General features: G+C 37.5%; 1 protein-coding gene and 1 pseudogene across 1 annotated transcript; both read left to right on the top strand.

The window, feature by feature from the left end:
• Positions 1 to 7,571, top strand: part of LOC107821760 (putative late blight resistance protein homolog R1C-3) — a 42,939-nt pseudogene extending 35,368 nt beyond the window's left edge.
• Positions 7,572 to 7,600: 29 nt separating this feature from the next.
• Positions 7,601 to 10,394, top strand: LOC142169185 (uncharacterized). Its single transcript, XM_075230419.1, has 5 exons — positions 7,601 to 7,827; positions 7,942 to 8,050; positions 8,121 to 8,189; positions 8,315 to 9,026; positions 9,709 to 10,394. The coding sequence occupies exons 1-5, from the start codon at positions 7,601 to 7,603 to the stop codon at positions 10,392 to 10,394; spliced, it is 1,803 nt and encodes a 600-aa protein (XP_075086520.1).
• The last annotated feature ends 9,024 nt before the right edge of the window (positions 10,395 to 19,418 follow it).

Here is a 19,418-nt window from a genome sequence, read left to right as displayed (position 1 = left end):
GCCCATAATAAAGATCTAACGAACAATAGTCATTGGTTCACCATGACCACTCCTCGTTATTTTATATTTTAAGGCTATAAAATAGGAATATTGGACGACCCTATATTTTCGTGTGTTATAGTTCATGCAATCTGCATGAATTCAGGCGATCGTCCCATAATCTCCTAAAATTTTGTGGGTCCATAAAAAATGACCCAATGAACAATAGTCACTGTTTCGCCATGACCGTTCCTTATTTATTTGGCATTTTAGGGTCATAAAACAAGAATTCACGATGATTCCCAGATTTTTATGTGTTATAGTCCACGTCATCTGCATGAATTCGGGTGACCAACCCCGAATCTGCTAAAATTTTGTGGCCCCTTAAAAAACCACCTAATAACCATAGTCATCGTTTCTCCATGGCCGTTGCTCATTTTTTTTGTATTTAGGGCCATAAAACAAGAATTCAAGATGATTCTCATATTTTCATGTGCTATAGCCCATGCCATATGCATGAATTCGGGCGATCCCTCGTGAAACTTCTAAAATTTTATAGGTCCATCAAAAACTACTTAATGAACAACAATCATCCCTTCATCATGAAAGTTCTTCGTTTTGGATTTTTAGGGCCATATAACAGGAATTCAAGACGATTGCCAAATTTTCATATGCTATAGTCCACGCCTTCTGCATGAATTAGGAGACCAATCCCGAATCTGCTAAAATTTTGCTGGACCACAAAAAACGTTCAAATGAACAATAGTCATCGATTTGCCATGATCGTTCCTCATTTTTTGGCATTTTAGGGCCATAAAGCAGGAATTCAGGAGGATTCCCAGATTTTGTGTACTATTGTCCATGCCACCTGTATGAATTCAGGCGACCAACCCTGAATCTCTATTGTCCCATAAAAAATGACCTAAATCTCCCAAAGTTTTTCGGCCCATGAAAAAAGACCTAATGAATAATAGTCATCGCTTCGCTATGACCATTCCTCATTTTTTGGCATTATAGGGTCACAAAACAGGAATTCAGGGCGATTCCTAGATTTTTGTGTGCTATAGATCACACCATTTATATGAATTCGGGTGACCGGTCCAGAATCTCCTAAAAGTTTGTGGGTCTAACAAAAATGAACTAATGAACAATAGTTATAGTTTCGCCATGAGCGTTCCTCGATTTTTAGCATTTTAGGGCCATAAAACAGAAATTCAAGACGATTTTCAGATTTGCGTGTGCTATATAGTCCACGCCATCTGCATGAACTCGGGCGACCGGGCCAGAATCTCCTAAAATATTGTAAGCCCATAAAAAAACAAGCTAATAAACAATAGACATCGCCTCTCCATGATTGTTCCTCTTTTTTGGCATTTTAGAACTATAAAACAGGAATTCAGCATGATTCCCAGATTTTCGTATGCTATAATCCACGCCATCTGCATGAATTCAGGCGATCGACCCCGAATCACGTAAAATTTTGCGGGCCCATCAACAATAACCTAATTAATAATAGTCATCGCTTCGCCATGACCGTTCCTCATTTTTTCGCATATTAGGGCCATAAAACAAAAATTCAGGACGATTCCCAAAGTTTCGTGTGCTATAGTCCATGCTATCTGTATTAATTTGGGCAATCGGCCCCAAACCTCCTAAAATTTTGTGGGCCTATAAAATAAATAATAGTTATCACTTTTTTGATGTTCCTCATTTTTTGATGTTCTAGGACTATAAAACAAGAATTTAGGACGATTCCTAGATTTTCATATGATATAGTCCACGCCATCTGCATGAATTCTGGTGACCGACCTCAAATCATCTAAAATTTGTAGGCCCATCAATAACGATATAATGAATAATAGTCATCGCTTTACCATGACTATTCGTCATTTTTTGGCGTTTTAGGGCCATAAAATAGGAATTCAAGATGATTACCAGATTTCGTGTGCTATAATCAGTCCATCTGAATGAATTCAAGTGACCGACACCAAATCTCCTATAATATTTTGGGGCAGAAAACATTACCAATAAGCAATAGTCATCTCTTTCCATGACCATTTCTCATTTTTTGGCATTTTAGGATCATAAAACATGATTTCAGGATGATTCCCCAATTTTCGTGTGCTGTAGTCCACGCCATCAACATGAATAAGGGCGACTGACCGCGAATCTCATAAAATATTTCAAGCCCATCAAAAGAGACCTAATGAACAATAATCATCGCTTTGATATACTCATTCCTAAATTTTTGGCATTTTAGGGCCATAAAATAGGAATTTAGTACGATTCCCAGATTTTCTTATGTTATCGTCCACGCCATATGCATCAATTCGGGCGATCGGGCCCAAATCTACTAAATATTTTGCAGACCCATAAACAATAACCTAATTAATAACAGTCATTGCTTCTTCATTACTCTTCCTCATTTTCTGGCATTTTAGGGCCAAAATATAGGATTTTAGGTCTATTTTCTGATTTTTGTGTGCATAGTCCACACCATCTACATGAATTCGGGCAACCAGCCCTGAATCTTCTAAAATTTTGCGGTCCTATAAAGAATGACCTAATTAACAATAGTTATTTATTCGCTATGACTGTTCGTCATTTTTTGACACCTTAAAATAGAAATTCAAGACGATTCCCGAATTTTCGTGTGCTATAGTCCACGCCATCTGCATTAATTCAGGCGACTGAGCCCAAATCTCCTAATATTCTTTGGGCCCAGAAAAATGACCAAATAATAATAATCATCACTTTGTCATGAACGTTCCTCATTTTACGCGTTCTAGTGCCATAAAACAAGAATTTAGGACGATTCTTAGATTTTCGTGTGCTATAATCCATGCCATCTGCATGAAATTCGGGCGACTGACCGCGAATCTCCTAAAATTTTGTGGGCCAATAAAATAAATAATAGTTATCACTTTACCATGACCGTTGTTCGTTTTTTGACATTTTAGGACCATAAAACAAGAATTTAGGACGATTCTCACATTTTCGTATGCTATAGTCCACACCATCTGCATGAATTCGGGTGACCGGCCTCGAATTATCTAAAATTTTGCAGGCCTATCAAAAACGATCTAATGAACACTAGTCATCACTTCTCCATGACCGTTCGTCTTTTGTTTCTTTTTCTTTTGCGTTTTAGGGCCATAAAACAGGAATTCAGGATAATTCCTAGATTTAGTGTGCTTTAATCAGTCCATGTGCATGAATTCAGGTGACCGACACCGAATCTCCTATAATGTTTCGGGCCATAAAAAATTACCTACTACGCAATAGTCATCGCTTTGCCATGACCATTCCTCGTTTTGGCATTTTAGGGTCATAAAACAGGATTTTAGGATGATTCCAAGATTTTTGTGCTATCTGCATGAATAAGGGAGACCAACCGCGAATATCATAAAAGTTTTCAAATCCATCAAAAGCGACCTAATGAACAATAATCATTGCTTCGATTTAGTCGTTTCTAATATTTTGGCATTTTAGGGCCATAAAACAGGAATTGAGTATGATTCCCAGATTTTCTTATGTTATAGTTCACGCCATCCGCATCAACGCGGTGATCGGCCCCAAATCTACTAAAATTTTGTAGGGCCATAAAAATCACCTAATTAACAATATTCATTGCTTCGTCATTAATTTTCCTCATTTTTGGCATTTTAGGGCTACAAAATAGGAATTCAGGACGATTTCCAAATTTTCGTGCCTTAAGTCTATGCCATCTGCATGAATTCGGGTGACCAGACCCAAATCTCTAAAATTTTGCGGGCCTATAAAAAATGAACAAATAAAAAATAGTTATCGCTTCACCATGACCGTTCCTCATTTTTTGGTGTTTTAGTGACATAAAATAAAAATTTAGGATGCTTCCCACATTTTCGTGTGCTAATAGTCCACATCATCTGCATGAATTTAGGTGAACGACCAGGAATATCTTAAAGTTTTGTGGGCCCATAAAAATGACCTAATGAATAATATTCATCGTCTCACCATCGCCGTTCTATTTTTTTTGGCATTTTAGGGACACAAAACAGGAATTTAGGATGATTCCCAGATTTCATGTGCTATAGTCCATGCCATCTGCATGAATTCGAGCGACCGACCCTAAATCTCTTAAAATTTTGCGAGCCCGTAAAAAATAATCCAATGAAAAGTAGTCATCACTTCGTCATAATCTTTCCTCATTTTTTAGAATTTTAGGTCTACAAAACCGGAATTCAGAATGATTTGCAAATTTTTGTGTGTTATAGCCCACACCATCTATATAAATTCGGGCGGCCGACGCCAAATCTCCTAAAATTTTACTAGCCCATAAAAAATGACCAAATGAACATTAGTTATCGCTTCACCATGACCGTTCCTTATTTTTTGTCATTTTAGGGACATTAAATAGGAGTTCAAGACGATTCCTCAGATTTTCATGTTCTATAGTCCATGTCATCTGCGTAAATTCGGGCGACCGACCCCGAATCTTCTACAACTTTGCAATCCCATCAAAAATAACTTAATTAACAATAGTCATCGCTTCTTCTTGATCGTTCTTCGCATTGGCGTTTTAGGGCCATAAAACATAAATTAGGACGATTTCCATATTTTTGTTTCCTATAATCCACGCCATCTACATGAACTAGAACGTCCGGTCCCTAATCTCCTAAAATTTTGTGGGACCATAAAAAAAGACCTAATGAATAATTGTCTCATTTCTCCATGACCGTTCCTCGTTTTTTGGCATTTTAGGATGATATAACAGGAATTCAGGATGATTGCTAGGTTTCGTGTGCTATAGACTACGTCATCTGTATGAATTCGTGCACCCGGCCCCAAATCACTTAAAATTTTATGGGCTCATAAAAATGACCTAATGCATAGTAGTCATCGCTTTGCCATGATCGTTCCTCGTTTTTTGACATTTTAGGGCCATAAAATAGGAATTCAGGAAGATTCCCATCTGCATGAATTAGGGTGACCGTCCCCAAACCTCCTAAAATTTTACGGGCCCATAAAAATGACCTAATGAACCATAGTCATCGCTACGCCATGACCATCACTCATTTTTTGTCATTTTGGGGCCATAAAATAAGAATTCATGACGATTTCTATATTTTCGCACGTTATAGTACGCGCCATCTGCATGAGTTGGGGCGACCGCTCCTGATTCTCCTAAAATTTTGCGGGCCCATAAAAAATAACTTATCGAACAATAGTCATAGCTTAACTATGACTAAATCTCCTAAATTTGCATGCCTATTAAAAATGACTTAATGAACAATTTTCATCGCTTCGCCATTACCGTTTCTTATTTTTTTGGCATTTTAAGGCCATGATTCAGGATGATTCCCATATTTTCGTGTGCAATAATCTACACCATTTGCATGAATTCTGGCGACCGACCCCGAATCTCCTAAAGTTTTACGGGACTGTCAAAAATGACCTAATGATCAATATTAATCGCTTGCATTTTAGGGCCATATAATAGGAATTTAGGACGATTTCTAAATTTTTATATGCTACAGTCCACTCCATCTGCATGTATTAGGGTGACCAACCCCAAATCTCTTAAAATTTTGTGGGCCCATAAAAATGTCTGAATGAACAATAATCATCACTTTGTCATGAACGTTCCTCGTGTTAGATTTCAGTTTTAATGATGCAAAATAATATAAGTATATTTGAATGTAGGTACTCAAGGCAATCAATCAGAATCATAGCAAGAAGGAAAGTATTAATCAAGATTGATTGACTGAAGCCATCATGGAATCAGCGAAGCAAATCAAGATCTGAAATTACACAATCAAAGCTTAAAGGAATCAGCAAAGCAATCAAGATCTGGAAGATATCAATCAAGGAGAGCAATCAATCAAATAATATAAGTATATTTGAATGTAGGTACTCAAGGCAATCAATCAGAATCATAGCAAGAAGGAAAGTATTAATCAAGATTGATTGACTGAAGCCATCATGGAATCAGCGAAGCAAATCAAGATCTGAAATTACACAATCAAAGCTTAAAGGAATCAGCAAAGCAATCAAGATCTGGAAGATATCAATCAAGGAGAGCAATCAAAGCTAAAGGAAGATATACAATCATCTCAGACTTGAAGAAATATACTTTGATCAAACTAATTACCCTCTCTTTATTCTACTACAAACAAACATTGTAGTTCTACTAGATCTGTTGTGTAACTAGTTAGGGAAGAAAGAGAGAAAAGCATTGGCGAGGCATTGTATCAACAAAAGACGAGAAACATAGAAACCGAGCAGTTGGTGTAAAACTACACCATTCACTTTGTACTCAAGAAACTCAATCACTGAAAGAGAACTCCCTTGCAACCCAAGGGGACTGGACTAGGATTCACATTGAATCCATACCAGTATAAAAACTCTGGTGTCTTTAATTCTTGCACTTTACTTTTGCTTTTCAATTCTGTACTTATTTTTATCTCGCTATAATATCTAGTCGACTAATTGGTAAACTAGTCAACTAATAATTTACAAAAATAAGCAATTCACCCCCTCTTGTACTTTCAATTGGTATCAAAGCTAGTCTCACGTTTCTTTGCTTAACAGTTGGTGAGAAAAGATCATGGCAAATCAAGGAATTGTTAAAGCACTTTTTCAAGAAGGAACATCACAAGCCAGACCACCTTATTTCAATGGACAACATTTCTCTCACTAGAAAGTACGTATTGAAATATATGCAAAGTCATATGATGTCAAAGTTTGGCGAGTAATTAAGAAAGGGAACTACCCACTGCCTGTAGTAGCACAACCTTCTGTTGATCCAGAAGATATAAACAAATATACAGATGAGCAGATTGCAATTGTTCAAGTTAATGCAAAAGCCATAAATTTACTCTACAATTCTATAAGTGGAGAAGAATATAAAAAAATATCTAGTTGTGATACAACCAAAGAAATGTGGGATAAACTAGAAGTCACTTATGAAGGAACTAGCAAAGTGAAAGAAACACATATCAATATGTTGGTTCATGATTATGAACTTTTCCAGATGAAAGAAGGAGAATCCATTGAAAAAATGTTTGCAACGTTCAACAAGATCATCACTGATCTAAAAACTCTTGGTAAACCATATACCAGTGGTGATCAAGTCCGGAAAATTCTGAGAAGTCTTCCTATAACTTGGCAGGCTAAAGTGGTTGCACTTTAATCACAAGATTTAAACAAACTATCGTATGATGAACTTCGTGGAGTTCTTATAGCATTTGAAAAGACTCATCTCAAGAAAAAAAAACGAGGAAGAGAAGAAGAAAATAGTCGCATTCAAGGCTACAACTGAAAGGATAGAAAATGACATTGATGATGACCCTGAAGCTCTCGAGGAAGAAATTGCCATGGTATCCAGAAATATGGATGGCTTAATGAGAAGATACAGAAACACAAGAAGAGGAAGAATATCATCAAGGCGAAACGGTCAATACAATGAGCAAGACAAGAACGATGGAAAATGTTATGAATGTGGAAGATACGGACATGTACAAGCTGAGTGCCCAGATCTAAAAAGAATAGTTTCCAGAGGATTCAACAAAATAAATTCTTTGGAAGCTGGAGTGATGAGGACATTTTAGAACCAGAAGAGATAGCAAATCTACGCCTCATGACAATTCTGGAGAATGACATAAACAAATTTTCAGGTTATTGGACATATGAAGATATCTCAGATGACGAATGCAAGGATGAAAACGAAAACTGTTTCATGGCACGAGGTGAAACAAGCGAGGTAAGACCATATAACAGTGAAAGATGCAATGAATTGCAGGATATTCTTGACCTTACTTTAAAAGAGTCTCAAAAGATGATGAATGAATTAAAGAGACTCAACAGGTAAAAGAAAGACTGGAAACTCAAGCTTGAAGTATGTGAAATTGAAAAAGAAGTACTTCAAGAAGAATTTCAGGAATTGCAAATGCAACTTAATGGCATGCGCAAATCTACCAGTCACAGTTCTGTTAAGTCCAACCAGGCGACATACAAGTCAACTAAAAAGGGACCAACCAGAACAGAGTCCACTAGCACTAGTGGAAGATCCAAAAATGGATCACCCTCAGTATGTCACTTTTGCAATAAAAGTGAGCATAAATATTCTTTTTGCCGCTTTCGTAAATCAAATGTTCCAGGGCGGATTTGAAAACCCAAAGACACCTAATCTTAGTAACACTAACCAACTAGGACCCAAGCAAGCTTGGGTACCTAAGAGAAAGTAATTGTTACATATTGCAGGAACACCACAGAAAGAGCCGCAAAGGAAAATAGTACCTAGATAGTGCGTGTTCCAGCCATATGACATGTGACAAAAAACCTATTCAAAGAGGTCACTAAAATAAATGGTGGGAGTGTTAAATTTGGAGATGACTCAAAAGGGAAGATAGTTGGCACTGACACAGTCCCTTTCAATAACAACTGTGATATCACTGAAGTTTATCTCGTAGATGGACTCAACTACAATCTTCTAAGTATAAGTCAACTATGTGATTCCGGTTATGAGGTGAAATTCAAGAAAACAGGTTGTGCTACTGAAGAAGAGATAGGTAAAATAATCCTTCAAGGAAAAAGGTATGGAAATGTTTACATTCTTAATGGATTTGAAAATATAGATGGTCATATCTGCTTAACATCCATGTCTGATGATCCATGGTTATGCAATAAGAAACTAGGTCATGCTAGTATGCATCTTATAGACAAACTATCCAAGCATTATTTAGTTATTGGACTTACTAAACTCAATTTTTCTAGAAGTCATGTGTGTGATGCATGTCAGATTGGTAAGCAGACTAGGAACCCTTTCAAAATCAAAGACATTGTGTCTACATCTAAGCCTTTACAACTGCTTCATATGGATTTGTTTGGACCTAATAAAACTGCTATCATAGGAGGAAAACGATATGCATTTGTTATTATTGATGACTACTCGCGGTTCACATGGGTGAATTTTCTATCTCACAAAGATGAAGCTTTGAAAAACTTTGAGATTTATTGCAAGAGAGTTGAACGAGAAAAGGGATATCTTATTACAACAATTCATAGTGATCAATAACAACAACAACAACCCAGTATAATCCTACTAGTGGGGTCTGGGGAGGGTAGTGTGTACGCAAACCTTACCCCTACCCTGGGATAGAGAGGCTGTTTCTGATAGACCCCCAGCTCCCTCCCTTCAAGAATTCCCCACCTTGCTCTTGGGGTGACTCGAACTCACAACCTCTTGGTTAGAAGTGGAGGGTGCTCACCACTAGAGCAACCCACTCTTGTCAACAATTCAAAGTGATCATGGAGGAGAATTTGAGAGCAGAGCATTTGAAGAATACTGCAATGATCCAGGATACACTCACAATTTCTCAGCCCCAAGATCTCCTCAACAGAATAGAGTAGTGGAACGGAAAAACATAACTCTACAAGATATGGCTAGAACCATGTTATTAGAATACTCATTGCACTACTTCTGGGCAGAAGCAGTAAGTAAATCCCGTCGCATTCTCAACAGGTGTCTTATAAGGCCACTCTTGAATAAAACTCCATACGAATTATGGAAAGGTAAACGACCCAATATTAGTTACTTTCATACCTTTGGAAGCAAATGTTTCATCCACAACAACGGTAAGGAAAATCTTAGTAAATTTGATCCATGAAGTGATGAAGGTATTTTTCCAGGTTATTCTTTAAATAGTAGATCATTTAGAGTTTATAATAAAAACATTTTATTTGTAGAAGAATCAGTGCATGTGGTATTTGATGAAAATAACACTTCGGCCGAGAAAGGAATTATTGCAAGTGATGAGGATCAAAATCAAGAAATGACTCAGTCAAGCAATATCCAAGAGACAACTACCAGGGTGGAAAGTGTCACAGAGTCGACTGATGAAACTAGCAACAGTCAACCAGAAACACATATAGAGTCGACTAATCCTACAAGCACAACACGACCAAATGAATGGATAAGTGAACCAGAATATCCTCCGAAGTTTATCATAAGATATCCAAATGAGGGGATGAAAACCAGAGGAGCTCACAAGAAGAAGGCGAACTTAGCATTAATCTCCCAGATTGAACCAAAGAAGATAGACAAGGCCCTCAAAGATTCAAGCTGGGTTCATGCCATTCAGGAAGAACTGGATCAATTTGATAAGAATAAAGTATGGAAATTGATGCCTAAACATGTAGATGCTACTGTAATCGGAACTCAATGGGTCTTCAGAAATAAACTCAATGAGGAGGGCAAGGTCATAAGAAACAAAGCCAAATTAGTAGCTCAAAGGTATTCTCAACAAGAAGGAGTCGACTATGATGAAACCTTTACACCAGTAGATCGACTAGAGTCAATACGAATCCTCCTTGCATATTCATCCTTCAAGACATTCAGACTCTTCCAGATGGATGTCAGTAGTGCTTTCTAAAATGGCTTCATTGAAGACGAAGTATATGTCAAACAAACTCCTGGATTTGAAGACTCAAAGTTTTCTTATCATATATATAAGTTGACTAAAGCTTTGTATGGACTTAAACAAGCTCCTCGAGCATGGTACGAAAGACTCAACTCATTTCTACTCGATCACGGGTTCATAAGAGGTAAAGTAAATACTACTCTGTTCATCAAAAGATCTTCAGAAGGTAATCTTATTATTCAAGTGTATGTTGATGATATTATCTTTGGTAGTGCCAACCCTTTATTGTGCAAGGAATTTGCAACTCTTATGCAAAGTGAATTTGAAATGAGTATGATAGGCGAGCTCACTTTCTTCCTTGGACTTCAAATTCAACAATCTGAAGAAGGAACCTTCATATGCCAGACAAAATATACCAAAGAGCTAATTCAAAAATTTGTCATGAGCAATGCTAAAGCTATTGGCACACCCATGATTCCGACAACAAATCTTGATAAAGATGAAAAGGGAAATCCCGTTGATGAAACTAAATATCGTGGAATAATTGGTTCTTTACTTTACCTAATAGCTAGTCGACCAGATATCATGTTTAGTGTTTGTAAATGTGCCGGGTTTCAGTCAGCTCCTAAGGAGTCTCACCTGACTGTAGTAAAGAGAATTATTCATTATCTCATTAGAACTACTTCTCATGGACTATGGTATCCACGCTCTGACAATTTTAAAAGTAGAAGATTTTTCAGATGCTGATCTTTCAGGTGACAAGGAGGACAGGAAACGAACCAGTGGCACGTGTCAGTTACTGGGAAAATCCTTAATTTCTTGGAATAGTAAAAAAGAAGGATCTGTTGAATTATCCACTACAGAGGATGAATACATTGCCATCGGACAATGTTGTGCACAATTACTATGGATGTCTCATCAATTGGATGATTATGAAATATTCTTCAAACCTATTCAAATTGTTTGTGATAACTCTAGTGCTATATATCTTTCAAGGAATCATGTGCATCATTCTAGAGCTAAGCATATAGATATCAAGCATCATTTTATTTGAGATCATGTTATCAAAGGTGATATAGAACTGTCATTTGTTAGCACCATTGATCAATTAGCTGATATTTTCACTAAGCCCTTACTAGAAGATAAATTCTGTATTTTAAGGGATTTACTTGGCATTATTTCTCATAATTTCAAAAATTAGGACTTATTTATATTTTTCATTTCTTATATGACTGATGTTTAAATTTTGTGTGTACTCATTAATGTACCGCCTCTGTTCTTCCCTCTCTTTTCACATCAATCGCTGATTCCAATAAAGGAAAACCAACCATCATGACTCTTCACTGACACCCTTTCCTTTCATGAACTCAACCGTCAAATTTTCCTTCTTAAACTTGGCCCGATGATTTTGAAATTTCTTTTGATCAAGCAAAATGCTGTATTGCTGAATGTTCCTCTGATTCTCTCCCAAGCCAGTTAGGTCTTAGTGATGTCAATTTTGAAACTCATATCTTAGCGCACATTGTTGCAACCACTCTTCTTCCTCGAACTAGATCCTTCTCTACTTTCTCTCAGAGAGACACTTTCCTTGTTTATTGTCTAGTGATTAAACTCAAGATCAAGCTATCCTACTGGGTCATAAACTTCATGATAGAGAGCGCTGATGATCCCACCAGTCTGCCTTATGGAATGACCATCTCTCATATCCTAGAAGCCCATAACATCCCTATCTCAGAATACCCTCTTGTCTCTGTATCAAAATCCTACAATTCTAGGTCTTTTACTAGTATGGGGTATATATGTGTAAAGGGAATTTGGGGTAAAGAAACAGGACGGTGAGGTAAAAAGTGCTCAACCTGACTCCAAGGTTAAAACCTCTGTCTCTCCTCACAGTGCAAGTGATCCTTCTATCATTGAGAAGTTGACTGCTATTGACTCCATGCTGACCAAGATCCAAGAACTCCTAAATGCCACTCAGTCCACTATTGGTGATATTCACTCAATCTCAAAGGAAACAAGGTCGGACCTCTCCAAGATAAGGGTCAACATTCAGTGCCTTCGAGAAAATGCAGTTAAAGCATTCAAGGAAGTTCATGACAGGATTGATGGGGTCACCGTTGAAGTAAATTCCAACTTTGATCGTCTAAAGGAGGCCATCTACAACACTCTTACCTATTTTCTGCGTCACTAGTGGTGGATGTTTCAAAAAAAATATTTTTTTGTGTTTTGATATTTTGGGCTGGTTAACCAGCCAACTGGATTTTTTTAACTCTACATGCTTATCATGCCATCCTTAGTTAAATCATGCATGCTTAGTTTACTGGTTGTGTGCTATATTTATCTGTTTTAGGGTTATACCCTCTTTGGTGATGTCAAGAAGGGGAGAAAAGGAAGGATATAATCTATGCAGGTACATATACGAGTCGACTAACTGAGGGCAAATCTCTTAAAATTTTGTGGGCCCATAAAAATGTCTGAATGAACAATAATCATCACTTTGTCATGAACGTTCCTCGTGTTAGATTTCAGTTTTAATGATGCAAAATAATATAAGTATATTTGAATGTAGGTACTCAAGGCAATTAATCAGAATTATAGCAAGAAGGAAAGTATCAATCAAGATTGATTGACTGAAGTCATCAAGGAAACAACGAAGCAAATCAAGATCCGGAATTACACAATCAAAGTTGAAAGGAATCAGCAAAGCAATCAAGATTTGGAAGATATCAATCAAGGAGAGCAATCAAAGCTAAAGGAAGATATCGATCAAAAGAGGATTGAAGCCATCAACAATAAAAGGAAAGAAGCTATCAACAATAAAAGGAAGGAAGTACTAAAGTTCCGGCGAAGCAAATATTGGAAATCTGGCGGATATCAAGGTTTAAAAATGGAAAGCTATCAAGCCCACTCATCAAGGAAGCAAAACAGAATTCAACCTTATTCTTGGAAAGAATCAATCTTCGATCAAATATCTTGGGTTCGCAAATCTTTCCAAAGCCTCCTGGAAAGTATATATACAATCATCTCAGACTTGAAGAAATATACTTTGATCAAACTAATTACCCTCTCTTTGTTCTACTACAAACAAACATTGTAGTTCTACTAGATCTGTTGTGTAACTAGTTAGGGAAGAAAGAGAGAAAAGCATTGGTGAGGCATTGTATCAACAAAAGACGAGAAACATAGAAACCGAGCAGTTGGTGTAAAACTACACCATTCACTTTGTACTCAAGAAACTCAATCACTGAAAGAGAACTCCCTTGCAACCCAAGGGGACTGTACTAGGATTCACATTGAATCCGAACCAGTATAAAAACTCTGGTGTCTTTAATTCCTACACTTTACCTTTGCTTTTCAATTCTGCACTTATTATTATCTCGCTATAATATCTAGTCGACTAATTGGTAAACTAGTCAACTAATAATTTACAAAAATAAGCAATTCACCCCCCTCTTGTACTTTCACCTCGTTTTATGCCGTTCTTGGACCATAAAATAAGAATTTAGGACGATTCTCAAATTTTCATGTGCTATAGTCCACGTCATCTGCATGAATTCGGGTGACCGGCCTCGAATCATCTAAAATTTTGCGGGTGCATCAAAAATGACCTAATGAATAATAGTCGTCGCTTAGCCATGACCAATCCTCGTTTTTGGCATTTTTAGGACCATAAAATAAGAATCCAGGACAATTTCGAGATTTCGTGTGCTATAATCAATGACACTGCATGAATTCTGGCGACAGACCATGAATCTCCTTCAAGCTCATAAACAATGACCTAATTAATGATAGTCTTCACTTTGGTATAGCCATTCCTCATTTTTTAGAATTATAGGGCCATAAAATATGATTTCAGGACGATTTTCTCATTTTCGTGTGCAACGCCATCACATGAATTCGGGAAATCGGCCCCAATCTCCTAAACTTTTGTGAGCCTATTAAAAATGACCTAATGAACAATAGTCATTGATTCACCATGACCGTTCCTTGTTCTTTTGCATTTTAGGGCCATAAAATAGAAATTCAGGACGATTTCTAATTTTTTGTGTGCTATAGTCCACGCCATCTGCATGAACTCGGGCAAACGATCGCGAATCTCCTAAAACTTTTTAGGCCCATTAAATGTGACATTAATCATCACTTCGCTATGCACGTTCCTCTTTTTTGTTGACATTTTAGTGCCACAAAACAGGAATTCAAGACGATTCCTAAATTTTCATGTGCTATAGTCCACGCCATCTGCATAAATTCGGGCGATCAGCCCCTAATCCCCTAATATTTTGCGTCCCATAATATAACCTAATTAATAATAGTCCTTGTTTTGCCATGAGCGGTCCTCAGATTTTCGCATTTTAGGGCCATAAAATAGAAATTCAGGACGATTCCTAAATGTTTGTGTGCTATAGTCCACGTTATCTGTATTAATTCGGGATATCGGCCCCAAATCTCCTAAACTTTTGTGGGCCTATAAAATAAACAATAGTTATCACTTTACCATGACTGTTCCTCGTTTTTTGATTTTCTAGGACCATAAAGCAAGAATTTAGGACGATTTCCAGATTTTTGTATGTTATAGTCCACGCCATCTGCATGAATTTGGGTTACCGGCCTCGAATCACCTAAAATTTTGCAAGCCCATAAAAAATAACCTAATAAATAATAGCCATCGCTTCGCCATGACCATTCGTTATTGTTTTGGCGTTTTAGGGCCAAGAAATAGGAATTCGGGATGATTCCCAGATTTCGTGTGTTATAATCAGTCTATCTGCATGAATTTAGGTGACCGACGCCGAATCTCCTATATTTTTTCAGGCCATAAATATTTACCTAATAAGAAATAGTCATCGTTTTTCCATGACCATTCCTCGTTTTTGGCACTTTAGGGCCATAAAATAGGATTTTAGGATGATACCCCAATTCTCGTGTGCTGTAGTCCACGCCATCTGCATGAATTCAGGCAACTAGCCTGGAATTTTCTAAAATCTTGCGAGCCCATAAAAAATGACCTAATGAACAATAGTCATTGCTTCTCCATGATCGTTACTCGTTTTATGGCATTTTAGAGCCATATAACATGAATTTAGGATGATTCCAAGATTTTCGTGTGCTATAGTCCACGCCATCTGCATGAATACGGGCGACAGACCACGAATCTCATAATATTTTTCAAGCCCATCAAAAGCGACCTAATGAACAATAATCATCGCTCCGATATACTCGTTCCTAATGTTTTGGCCTTTTAGGGCCATAAAATAGGTATTCAATACGATTCCTAGATTTTCTTATGCTATAGTCCACGCCATCTGCATGAATTCAGGCGATCGGTCCCGGATCTCCTAAAATTTTGTAGGCCCATAAAAATAACCTAATTAATAACAGTCATCGCCTAGTCATTACTTTTTCTCATTTTGGCATTTTTGGGCTACAAAATAGAAATTCGGGACGATTCTCATATTTTTGTGTGCTATAGTCCACGACATCTGCATGAATCCGGGCGACCAGCCCCAAATCTCCTAAAATTTTACGGGCACATAAAAATGACCAAATGAACAATAGTTATCACTTCACCATGATTGTTCCTCATTTTTTGGCATTTTAGGGACATAAAATAAGAATTTAGGATGATTCCCACATTTTCTTGTGCTAATAGTCCACGTCATCTACTTGAATTCGCGCGACCGGCCACGAATAGCCTAAAATTTTTTGGGCCCATAAAAAATGACCTAATGAACAATAGTCATAGCCTCACCATCACTGTTCCTTATTTTTTGGTCTTTAAGGGATATAAAACAGAATTTGAATCCGTAGAAAGCATTTTGATCCAGTCCCCTATATTAGACGTGGGAGGGGTAAGATGAAAAACTTGATAAACAAAATAAGTACTAAGCCGTTGCACTAATGCAATAGCATTCAAATATATTGTTCGAAAGATATCCCTAGGCCCTCCTCCTCTAGAAGAATTTGGAAGGAAATTTTCTTTTTCCTATATTAGAAGCACTACTAGAAATCCGCTAAACACCGACCAAAACAACCGACCAAAGTTGGTCGGTTATGGCCAATTATCGATCAAAACACGACCATTTATGTGTGGATGGTATTTTGACGGTCGGAATGGCTTACCGACCAAAGTTGGTCGGTAAGCTTTAAACGACCATCTGACAATTTAAATGATTTACCGACCAAAACTGATCGCAAACATATTTTATTAATTTAATTTTACCTACAAAAGTTGGTCGGTTAATTAATTTATTAATTTTTATTACCAACTAGTTTTGGTCGGTACAGGAAAATATGTTTTTTTATAAATTATTAAAATTAAAAACAACCGAACAACTTTGGTCGGTAATGGAAAATATATATATTTTTTAAATAATTAAAATTAAACATTACCGACCAACTTTGGTCGGTAACCTCAACAGTGCAGACAACATACCGACCAAAGTTGGTCGGTAAGGTTGAATTCTGGGAATTCATTGTTCATTAACCGGCCAACTTTGGTCGGTAATATGCAATTAAGTTTTTATTTATTAAAAACGACCAACTTTGGTCTGTAATATGCAATTAATTTTTTTATAAAATGCCTATTTTGGTAGCTACACTACCTGTCAGCATACCAATACCCCCAACAATAACAACAACAACAACAATAACAACAACAACAACAACACAACACCAACCAAACATTCAATAAATACTTTAAAACTAATAAATTAAAGTTCAATTGAACATAACAATCCAAAACCAAGTTAAAACTAATTACAACAAGTTCAAAATTGTTCAATCTAATTCAAAACTGGTTCTATTTGTCTAGTTCAAAGTATATAAAAGTATTAATGGTCAAGGGGTGTTTTCTACAACATCATCATCACTGTCTGATGAACTTTCATTTACAATACGGTATAGAGAATGGTCTTGTGGAGGACGGAAAGAACGATCACGGGGAGGATGGGAGGAACGATCACGAGCAGGATGGGAGAAACGATCACGTGGAGGTCGACCCTCTGGCGATGACTCACGAGACCGGGGCAACAGAAAAGCTCCAGTAGATAGGAAAGTTCTGATCTGAGCTTGCATGCCAAGGAATTGAGCATCGCTAAGACTTTCTCTTTCCTTGGCCGCTTCTAGCTCGGATGTGAGCTTTGTCACTGTCTCCCGCATAGCGGAGAGGCTCTCCCTATTAATTTACTCGCCTTGCGAGGAAGTCCCTATTCCTTGCATTCCACACCTATAGCGATGGAATTGTTTAGTAGGAAGCCCGTATACCTTCCCCCATTTTGGACCGCCAACAGACTCCAACCATATTCATTCAGCATCCTCGTCCGAAAGTTGGGTTGGCTCGCCCGATTCATCAGCTGGATGATTACGAATGAATTCCTCCATGTTACTTTGGTAGCGACCCTATATTATTTTAAATTAAATCAGTATTTCAAAATTCTTATAAAAGTAAATTATAATACTTAAAGAAAAGTGAAAGCTTACATAAGCAGTCGAGGCCTAGTCCTCGACCCACCTATCTTGATCCCCCTCTTTTTTCTTCTTTACAATATGCGTCTCCTTGAATAACTCATCATGGCTCATTGGACGCCTATACTTCTTTTTCTGAAAACAAATTAATTTAGTTAATAAACAGAATAGATATACTTAGAAAAGTAAAATAATTTAAGTAATTACCAATCTTCCTTTTATTGTCCCTAGGCTGATCGCACCTCCAGTGTGCAACGAGCCTCCTGATAAGTAGGGAGTTTAATCTATTATTTGCTCTCTTTTACTTGTGTTTTAGGCCAAAAATGCTTGAAGGTATGCTCGGAAACTAATGAAATATGCTTGCTTGCAGGGATTATTCAAAGTGAGCAAAAGGAATCGAACCAACTCACAAAGGAGTCAAAAGTTGAACAAAAACCAAGACCAGACAAATAGGCCTGAAGCGCGGACCGCACAAATATTGTGCGGCTGCAAAGGCTATGGTGCGGCCACGATCAGAATTATGCGGTCCGCAATAGGGAGATTCAGAGAGTGAAATTTTGGACTAAATGTTGAGCGCAGACCGCACCAGAATTGTGCGGCCACAGAAGTCCCTTGTGCGGTCGCGGTCGAAATTATACGGTCTGCAATGAGCAAGAATCAGAGAGTTGACAACTTGGGCAAAATGAAGGAGTGCAGACCACATCAGAATTGTGCAGTCGCAGAACGTCAAGTGCGGTCGCACACACAATAGTGCGGTCCGCGATGATGAAGGTTGAGAAAGTTGTCCTCAGCAAAAATCAAGCAAGTGCGGACCACATCACTTTTATGCGGCCTCATAATCATGAGCGTAGCCGCACTTAGAATTGTGCAGTCCGTGAAAGTCCAGAATCAAAAGAGAAGAACGCGGTCCACACCAGAATTGTGCGGCTATAAAAGTAAGAGTGCGGCCACACTCAGAATTATGCGTCCGCACAACCTCCACAGGGCAATTTTGTCAGATATTTTCAGCTTAGTATAAATAGAACGTTTTGTCATTTTTAGGTTATGTCATGTTTTGTATGAGCACCTGAGATGACTGACTTTTCTGTTTTCGGAAATTTTGTACTAGATTCACTTATTAACATTAGATTTTCATCCCATAATCTAATTTTATGGATTTTATCTTTATTTCATCTTTAATTTCTTCTATTTGCATGAGTAGCTAAACCCATAGCTAGGGTTGTGACCCAACCCTATTGTGGGTATTTGATTTTAGGGCTTGAATGTGAATGTGTTAGTGATATTTAGCCTAGTTCTTGCTAGAACTCAAGAATTAATGGTTGCAAACATTGATTCATGCCTTTATGACTTAGTCTCTACTTGAGAAAGAGAGACTAAGTCTAGGAAAACTAGGCTAACAAGGAATTGGGGTGAACTCAAGAAATTGATAGCCCCAATTAAAGGGTTAAACCTAGAGATAGTAATACCCGACTTGAGCTAATATCACTTGATTTGTATGAATACCCATTTGGATCGAGAAAGCCAAATTGGGCAAAATCACTCAAACTACCGAGAGGTATAGAGTGAGTACCC

The sequence above is a fragment of the Nicotiana tabacum genome, chromosome 14, assembly GCF_000715075.1.
Source record: "Nicotiana tabacum cultivar K326 chromosome 14, ASM71507v2, whole genome shotgun sequence".
Taxonomy (NCBI): domain Eukaryota; kingdom Viridiplantae; phylum Streptophyta; class Magnoliopsida; order Solanales; family Solanaceae; genus Nicotiana; species Nicotiana tabacum.
Note: the sequence above shows the minus strand (reverse complement) of the source record. Positions and strands in the feature narration are given on the sequence as shown.